Here is a 9,702-nt window from a genome sequence, read left to right as displayed (position 1 = left end):
TTCTGTCGCCCTTCACTTCCCTTCTGACTGAGTCCATCGACTGGTTGATCCAGGTTAGGCATGGGAATGGTGGTGACAAGGGTCTTGAGAACTTGTCTCAAGCTTTGAAAAAGTTGATTGAGGAGGCTATTGAGAAGGCTGAAAAGTCCCTTACAACCGAAAAAGAAAAGCTTTCTTGCCCAGTTAAATTAAGTTATCTCATCTTATAGTGTGCTATGTGGCTACGTGCCTAGGGCCGGTTTTCGTGTTTGCGGGGCTAACGCCTCACGCTGAAACCGGTTGCGGGATCCACGCCGGTCCATTGCCGGACGTCACTGGTGCCATCCATGCGGGCATCCATCCAGTTTGGGCTTGAGGGTCTTCTACGGAATCGTAGTCTTCTTTCGGCTTCATATCCCTCATCACTATTTTATGTGTTTCTTGGATCACTACCCTTTGTATGTGGGCTTCCATGCGATCCGATATGCCCAGGTCCCGTCTATACTTGCTGTGTTCTTTCGTCACTATTCCCTCCCACGTCATAACGTAGGGGATAACCCTGATCTTGGTTTGCTGGTTAAACTGTCGCGCCTTGAGGTCCTCAATAAGGTCTTCATACTTCTGCTTCTTGAACTTCTCCGTATCCACTAGGTTGTCTTGATTGGTGATTCCTATCTCCACGATGGTTATGGTGTTCCTCCGCCGATCCGCCAGGTTGATGTCTGGCCTGTTGTATTCCTTAGTCTTCTGAGTCTTGACCGTCTTGTCGTACGCGATCCATCCGTATTTTCCATGTACTTCACTCTCGATCTTGTGGGCGTCTATCTTCTCCTTGGGTAGTCCTATTTGCCTCCCGAGTACTGAGTGGACCCGTTTTGCTACCTCGTTGTGCCTCTTCGTATATTCTAGGTGTAGTAGTTTCTGGCACTTCGTCGCGAGGTGATCCACGTTCTTGCCGTTGTTGCATCTTGTGCATTTCTTGGACGAAGACATCCATTGCAGATTCCTATCCTGGACTTCCGCTACGTTCGCTTCTTCTTCCGGAGTGAGTATTCCACACGTCAGGTACAAGGACGACGCCTCAATGTCCAGCTTGGGGTCCTCACGCTTGGCATACAGAACCTTATGAGTTGATTTTACGTGCATTCTGTTGTACAGCCATTTGTTTTGGGCCACCCTGAGGTCCCTGAGGCTCTTGTCCGTAGTGTCCTCCATTCCGAATTCCATTCCATATCTTCCTTCCAGGTGCATCTTGATGTGAGATATGTGCGCGTATGTGTCGCGAAAATGCTGCATGATCGCAGCTCTCCTGGTTGACGTCACCTCGTCTGCTGAAAGCGTCAACCACAGTCGTAGCAGCATGGCTTCCGCTCTAAATACCATGCTGTGGAGCCCTCTCCCCATCTCTTTCCGGGGGAGGTAGAGCCTCTGTGTGTTCGCCCACTTCTTGTGTCCGTGCTTCGCGTTAATTATTCTCCGTACTGCCAGGTCGATCTTGTCGAAATGCGTGATGTCCATGGGGATCACGCCGATGTAGTAGTTTATGACGCTGAGGGCGTACTGGTTGATGGCCATCGAGAGGTTTTTCCCCGACAGCTTTGACGCAGCCAGTAGCTCCGTTCTCCTGCATATCTCCTGTAGTATTATGTCGAACATTCCGTCGCTTGTCAGTGAGTTTGAAGTCTCTGTGACTCCCAAGTACTTGTACGTTTCCGGGCCTTCCATCTGCTTGGCGATGCTGGCGCACGCCTCCGTGTTGGTTGCCGACTTGTCGCGGTTGATCCTGAGTCCTATGTCGTTGAAGAACTTCTCCACTTCTCGGCCCATTCCTCTCATCGTACTTTCCTCGTGGGCGAAGAACTTGAGGTCGTCAATATAGAGAAAGTGGTTTGTGGCGAATATCCTGCCGCCGGTCACGCTTAACTCCACCTTGGGGAAGATGCGAGTCAGGTGCCTGCTCAGCGGGTCCAAGCACAGCACGAAGAGAAGGGGCGATAGGCTGTCGCCTTGGAGAATGCCCCTCTCCACTTTCTTGTGCATGATTGTGTTCTTGTTCCACCGTATCTCTATATTCCACCTCTTGATCGTCTGCTTGATGAAGTTTGATAACCACCCTGGTAGGTTAAGGTTGTCGATAACCCTTGCCAGGTACGCGTGGTCGATTGAGTCGTACGCCTTCATGACGTCGACCCACGTTGCAAGTAACTTCCCCTTGTGCTTCTCGTTGAGCGCGATGTTCGCTAACGCGTGCTCCTTTGCACCCTGTACGTTGCTCCTCGTGCCCATCTGGTTCTCGGACCGTAGTCCCCTGCCATCGACTTCTCGCTTAAGCGTCTCCGTTGCACAGCGGGTAGTTAGCTTGTATAGGTTGGACATGCATGTGATAGGCCTGTACTGTGCGGCGGACTTTGGTTTCTTGTTCTTCGGTAGTAGGTACGTGATCCCACAGTAGAACCAGTCGTCCTGCACTTTGCCTTGCTGGCATGCCTCCTCTACTAGCCTGTAAATGACTCTGTGAAGGGACGTGAGCCATTTAATGTAGTAGTTGTAGATCCCATCCGCACCGGGCGACTTCCAGTCTCGCAATTTCTTGACGATCGTGACGAATTCCTCGTATGTGGGAAAGCCTGCCTTGTTCTCTGCCGGTGGTCTTTCGACCAGATATCCTTCACCGTTGTGCGGTGCGTTTGGCTTCACCCACATTTGCGCCCAGTACTCTATCATCATCCCCTCGTTTATCGCCGACTCGTCCGCGTCCTGCTTGTTCTCCAGTGTCCTGTAGAAGTGTCCCGTGTAGAGCTCGAACATGCGGTTGTCGTTGTACAACTCCTTCTTGAACTTGGCGTTCTTGAGTTTGTCCTGCTCCTTTTGGAGCTCCTCTTGAGTCCTGCTGATCACGTATGACAGTTCCTGCGGCTTGTCCGCGATCATGTTGTACTTGTCCATTTGGCGATAAACGCGTTTCCTATCCTCCTTCTCCAGGGGGACCTTCTGCTTGTATTTCAGAAGTAATGCTCCTATCTCCTCCAGCTCCTTGATCCTCCTCTCAGCTGCCTCCTTCTTTCCCGAGGACGACGATGGTTTTGCGCTGTACTTGTCGTAGCAGTCCTGTGCCGTCTGATACAAGACGGCTAGCATCCCCATGTCAGTGACTGGGTTGTGCTTCACGTAGTTGTGGACCACTAGATCCAGCGACCTTATCGCCGTGAAGTCGAGGGAGTCCATGGTGTGTCTTTTGTTCTTTACTGTCCTAATCACACCAGGCTCCCTCAACCTCTGTGCCATGATCCGGTCGAAATCCTCCTGCAGGGCGTTGTATGAGTCGACGTCGTGCAGCGATGCTATTTCTCCAACGTCCGTCGGTTGGCTCCGCGCTGCTTTGGCGACTACCTGTCTTGCCATCTGCTCCACCTCCTTGTGGGTCTTGTGGAATTCGAAATGCTCGTTGGCATATTCCGCGAGGACTTTCCATCCTCCTCGTGGCATCCTCTGATACTTCGTCACTACTGCCTTGTAGACGTCCGGTACCCAATGACACCATGGTCCATCGATCTGACGCATGACACAGTGCAGGAACTGTAACTTGGCATTCAGCCTAGCGTAGTTCGGCGGCATTTGTGGCGTGTTCCCGGCCCGTTCAGCCTGCGGGGCGTGCCCTTCGGGTGCCCTCGGCAACGCAGCCGTCTCAGTGAGCGCCACCTCACTGGCGGTGCCCGGTGCTATACTGTTGTTTGATTCTCTCACAGGCCCGACTTGCTCAGGTTCCTCTTCGTCCACGTCCATAAAGTCATCCGACGATATGGAATACACGGTCGGAGAGCGGCAGCCACCGTTTCCGACAACCTCCCCTGCCGGTGGCTGCAGGGTAGACAGTGTCTGCACACACACGGGTGCGCGTTCCGAGGAACTCGGCCCGGCGTTGCAAACCACGACAGGCGGCGTTTGAGCCGTGTTTCCTGTCTTTTTGGCCTTCCGGTTGTTACCCTTTTGGCCCTGGGGACCGCCGTTCCGCGCTTTGTTTCCAGCGCCCTTCACAGCCGGAGTGGTTCCGGGCTGGTGTCGTTTCCGGCTTGCCTGCGGGATTGGCCGGCTTTCGCCGCCACGGCCGGCCCCCTTCGAATTTGTGGGTTTACCTTTAGGGCCCTGAACACCGCTTTGTACCGGTTTTCTGGATTCATGCCGCCTTTCGGGTTGCCGACACTCTCGGCGCCCCACGGTGGCAAGCGGAGCATCGATGTCCATCCCATCGGGGACGTCCACGTCAATAACCATGAGGTCTCCGTCCTCATCGATTTGACTGCTCAGCTGCACTTCTTGTGAGCTCTCCATTGGTACCTTGTTCGTCTATCCAGCGCGCCTGTGTGGCCGCCTTTCGCCTCGCGATGTTGCCGCTTTAATTCCGCACTTTTGGCCTTCAATACACCCCCCAGTGACATCGGAAAAATTTCCTTTCTGTGATAAACCCGAGAAAACACGTTTCTCAAAGTTTCCCCCAAAATCACAGAAGATTCCAACTCCCTTTCTTGCCCCTTCAAATACTCTGATAAGGAGACTTACTGTCAGTACTACCAGTCACAGATTAAGAAAACTGAAAAACCTGAAAATGCTGGAAAATCAAGTCAAGAACTTGTCAAAGAAAATCTTAATTTAAGTGTCCTTAAAGATTGCTTAACTAAGTGTCAAGCTAAGCACAAGGACTATCCCACGTCCCAGGCTTATAAGGACATTGAGTCCAGGTTGGATCAGCTTAAAAAGCTTGAAGAAAGTCTTACTGGATTGACTAAAGAAGAGAATTGCAAAAATCTTTTAACAAATCTTTGTGACGGCCTCGAAACTTTCCTCGGCTTCGACCCGAAATCAAAAGGCTACGACGGCTCTGGGATAGTGTACTCTGACCTGGATAGGCTGTGTGATGCAGTGATGGGATTTTTGAGTGGTGTGCTTGGTGCGGTGAAAAACGAAAATGAAGTGATAACTTATGATGTAAACGGCCATTTAAATAAATTACCGCAAGAAATAAATAAAAAAATGTATAAAGGCCCGCATGAATTTTGTCTGGCATTGAGTAACATAGGTGCCGTGCTTGGTTACTATGATGCTGAGGTTAACAGAAGAATCAATGCAGTTGTGGAAAACAATTCCAATGGTACGTTATATGCATTGCAATCTCAAATTGATAAAAATATCAGGAACTTGCAGGATTCACTGACTACCAAGAAGTACGAGGATGTGGTTGCACAGTGGAAGGACGTAGTTACTGATGGACTTACTGCGCTAATTAAGTCAGCAGAGTCGGCAATAAATGAACTTGATACACCGTTGAAAACGAAGGTTACGAATGATTTTGAAAAAATAAAGACGGCGGTTAACAATTTGAATGATTCAGCGAATAGGGACGTCGACCAACTTAGGAGGTTGGGGAAAAAAGTGGAAGAGAGATTCAGTACATTAAGATTAAATGTGTACACAGAAATACGCAATCAAATTAATGCGCTTGACGAGACATTGAAGAAGGCGTTTGCCGAAATCAAGAAGAGCATTTCTGCGGTTGAGAAGGCGTTAGCACAGGTGAAGAGCAATTTGGCAAGTTGGAGTGAAGCAGCCATGAGAATCGTAAATGCGGGTATTAAAAAGTGTGAGAAACTTTTGGAGAGGTTGGATGAGGAGAATTATGGTGATAGATATGCAACAATAAGAAAAAACGCTGAAATTTTGCAAACGAAGGCTTCTAAGTTGTTGATTGCATACAGGGATGCATATGGTGGGCTTAAGACGTTGAAAAGAGAAATTGAACAGGCTGTTGATGGGATTGAAACTACGTATAGAGAGAAACTTAAGACCGTTAGAGATGCTGTGGTTGCTGAAGTAAAAGAAGCTTTCGACGAGACGAATCACGGATTTGACAAATTAGATGAGCACGTAAGGACCGGTTTGGTATTTGTGAGAAATCAGATTAAGAGTAAGTTGAATCAGCTTGTTCAAGACTTGGGTAAAAATATCATGAAGGCAGCGAACAAAGCCGGAGATACTTGGAATAGCGGGTTTACATCGCTTAAGTATGACTTGCAAAAGGTGTTAGGAGATGAGTTTAAAGATCAACTTGAAAGTGTTGGCAGGACCAATTCTACACTTGCCGGATTCATAGATAATGTTTTATATTACCTTCGACAATCTCGAACATCGATAGGTACTCCACCTGGCTCGTTAGTTGCTGAACAACTTGATGAAGCATTAAAGAAAGCCATCAACAATCAACTACAACAAATTATCCCTGATGAGCATTCGCAAATAAAACTTAAAACACTCATGGTAAAGTATTATAACGAGACTAAAAAAAGTGATGGACGTGAAGTCGACGGTCAACTCAGAGGTTTGATTAAAAAGATTAAGGGCCCCGTCGAAAAGTATATTATGCAAGACCAAGGTAAGGATGTTGTTAACCTTGAAAGCATCGAAGGTTTAGAGACCACTCCCACCACAGGAGGTGACCCCGCAAGGGCTATGTACACCAAAGCCGTTGCAAAAGTTCATGAAGCACTTGACGCATTTGAGAAAAGAAAACTAGTCGACGAAGGTGGGAAAGGCAAAGTCACTGATGCAATCAGTGAAGCGAATATTTTAGAACGTGAAATCATTACCGAAATAAAAAAGCTTATCACACTTATCAGTAAGGAAAACGATGACAAAAAAACTACAGACGACAAGGGCGTGAGAACCTTGCTAGAGGAGCTTCAGAAAATTCTTATTCTGGATAACACAGACGGGCTCTACGATCTTACTGATGGCCTTAGAAAAATAAAAAAGGATATTCTTAAGATCCTCGGAACCGACGACTCCAACAAGAACTCAGAAGGCAATTTGGCAGACATCATTGCTGCAACTACAAAGTTCCATACTCTTATCGCTTCTCAAGCGAAAGAGTGCTTTGACAATATTGTAAAGCATCTCCGGGAGCAGGCTGACATCTCAGTAGTCGAAATGAAAAAAGACATTCTGCAGCGATATAAGCAAAGAAAGACTGCGGAGCTGCTAGAGCTAAAACTATTAGTCGAAAATGAAACTGAAGCTGTAAACAAAATCATCAGCATCGACCGTGAAACGGGTGTTAAAGGGTTGTTGAAAGTACTCAAAGCACAACTTGGCAAGGAGGCTGTGAAAGTCACCGATCGGAGAACATTTGGGAAATTCCCGTATATGGTAAAAATGTTTTTAGGGAGCATTTGGGAGTATATAAGTGGCCAACACAGTGGGAAGGATGACGTTACTAAAAGCTTTGTCGTAATAAAATCAACGATGGAGACCCTCCTAGACGAAATCAACAATTCTGGCCACTTCACGCACAGTCTCGCTTATAATCTCGGCAATTTGAAAAACGCAGTTGACAATCTCGTCCCTACCAATTTCTGCGGTCATCAGCATCCGATGTTACTCGACGCCATCAAGGACGGGCTCACACGCTTCCATGAAGAGCTGAGCAAGGCGTACATATCCACGTATTCCAGCTCATTCAGGTACTTCGACTGGGAACCTAAGAAGAGTGGGATGTGCGCTAAGATACTTTTGACGATACTTGTGAGAATTTACGAAGATCTTAATACATTGAAAGAACAGTCTGAAATAAATTCCGCTGCGAGTCAACTTAATCTGTCATCTCATCTAGGTGGTTTATTTCGGCGGATGGGTTACCGAGTTGCCACGTACAGCAATACGCAGGACGGTGAACTGTGTAATAAGAATGATAGGACCGGTAAATACATACATGATAATTTGCTGCACAACACGCTGCAAAACGCTATGCAGATCACTAAGCACATTAAAGAGTGCAAATCCATTGAAGATGAGCAAGGTAAACAGAAGGAGATTGTGAACGTCAACATCTATCACATTCTCAAATGCCTTTACCATCACGCCAACAAGTATAACGACGTGTGCCACCTATCCACATTGACATCCAAGAAGCATCCATGTTCCGTGTTTGAAATGCTAGTATGGCTCGCGGGTCTGACGCATAATCCTGCGCATCCAACGTTGTTACTTGATGGTTTCACAGACGCATTTGCCGATCCAGCAAAACCATCCGACGACTACGAGGGAACACCCGTATTTGATTTGCAATCGTCCAGCCTTGAAGCTCAGCCGAACAACATCACATATAATAACGTACTACTTGCACTTGAACATATTTGCGCAAATTCCTATGATGTCATCACCGGTATTGCTGGCTATGGTGACGCCGACACGCTGTATGCTAGCGAGTATTGCAACAACGCCCTTAAGTTGTATTATCCTCAAAGCGGGGAAGAGTGCTTGAATATGCTGCTTGACATACTTCGCAGATTATTCCCACAACTCATGTATTTGCGTAGGCGTTGTGCCGTCAGCGTATTACATTCCGGTTGGGCACAGTGTCGCTACGGCAACGAAATCTTATCGGCCAAGTGGTCGTGTAAGAAACACTCAAATGACCAAGCAGCGTGCCGAGCAAAAGGCAAAGCAAATGGTCAACCAAAGTGCCAACCAAATGGTGAACCAAATTGTCAACCAACCTCTCCGTTGATGAGCTACTTAAATGACTGTTTGCCGGGTCACTTGCCGCATCAACTTATCAAAATCGGTTGCAAATATGAGTGTGTCACCTGCAAGTCCACTTCTAAGACAGGTATGCCCTGCTTAACTCCACTCGGATTTAGAGGATTTTCCGGGTCTACCCGCAGAGGTGAAAATATATGTGACGTGCTCGAGAGATTTTTCTCAAACTTCTACTTGTCATCTCTATTCCCTCTCGTACCCAAAGCGCCCTTAACGCTGCCAGAGCACTTCAGTTTTGCCCTATCATTTGTCGACGGTTGGCACACCTCTAAAACGTCCAACAAAGGGCGTAACAAGGAATCAGTTGAATCACGCATCATGGCACAATCTATCAGTCTGTATAAGGACATCGACCAACTGACCAGTGCACTCAGTAATGCGTATGGTAGCAGCCGGAATTATCACACCCCTAAGGGACATATAGATGCATTTGCAGATGTGTCAACCTTGTCCATGAATACAGTCTGCTCCGATAAATACGCTCATTGCGCCCCCTACATCCAATCAGTATGCTCTGATTCATATTTTCACTTTGCCACCAAGCACTGCGATCTGTACCTCTCCTGGGCCATCTACCTCCCGTGGACGTTTTGGGATCTACTCAACAATCTCTACAATGCCTTCTGTTCCATCAACTGCCAGGACTGGGGATGCCGTGGATGTCTACGTGGAGATAAGTGTAAGAAGGGAGAGCATGGTGTTGTTGACAAAGAGAAGCCATCTGCTAACTGCCAATGCCGTTCCATCGTCGACTGCAAAGGTGTCGCACCAACGCTCTACCAGTATGGTTTCGTCTTTGGTGAGGCGTCGACGCTGAATGACAAAGCATCGCCGAAGAAGTGTTCCGATTTCTGCAGTCAATTGAAGAATGTGCTCAATTCGAAATATTTCGAGAAATTGTTCGAAGAGTGTGACAACTTCCTATGGATCATCCGATCACCCTTCTCCTACCTTGTGCTCGCCCTCTGGCTCCTCTCTTTATTGTACCTCCTCCACATCATGGTCATCCGCCTCGACCTCCTCCACATCAAATCGCATCTACATAGTCCATCATCGCATCGCATCGCTGCTCAATCGCTACTCGCCGCCGCACGTGTCAACAAGCTTAACAGGGTGTATTATCTGCAACCATAA

At 47.8% G+C, this 9,702-nt stretch overlaps 2 protein-coding genes across 2 annotated transcripts; one reads left to right on the top strand and one right to left on the bottom strand.

The window, feature by feature from the left end:
• Positions 1-264: 264 nt before the first annotated feature.
• Positions 265-4,308, bottom strand: BBBOND_0004810 (hypothetical protein, conserved; the record flags this gene model as incomplete). The annotated part of the gene is made up of 1 exon (XM_012915312.1): positions 265-4,308. One exon carries the CDS (start codon positions 4,306-4,308, stop codon positions 265-267), a length of 4,044 nt encoding a protein of 1,347 aa, XP_012770766.1.
• A 591-nt stretch (positions 4,309-4,899) lies between these two features.
• Positions 4,900-9,702, top strand: BBBOND_0004800 (hypothetical protein, conserved; the record flags this gene model as incomplete). The annotated part of the gene is made up of 1 exon (XM_012915311.1): positions 4,900-9,702. The coding sequence occupies one exon, from the start codon at positions 4,900-4,902 to the stop codon at positions 9,700-9,702; it is 4,803 nt and encodes a 1,600-aa protein (XP_012770765.1).

The sequence above is a fragment of the Babesia bigemina genome, scaffold Bbigscaff_73292 (assembly GCF_000981445.1).
Source record: "Babesia bigemina genome assembly Bbig001, scaffold Bbigscaff_73292".
In the NCBI taxonomy this organism is placed as follows: Eukaryota; Apicomplexa; class Aconoidasida; order Piroplasmida; family Babesiidae; genus Babesia; species Babesia bigemina.
The sequence above is the reverse complement of the archived record's forward strand: the minus strand, read 5'-3'. Positions and strand labels throughout refer to the sequence as shown.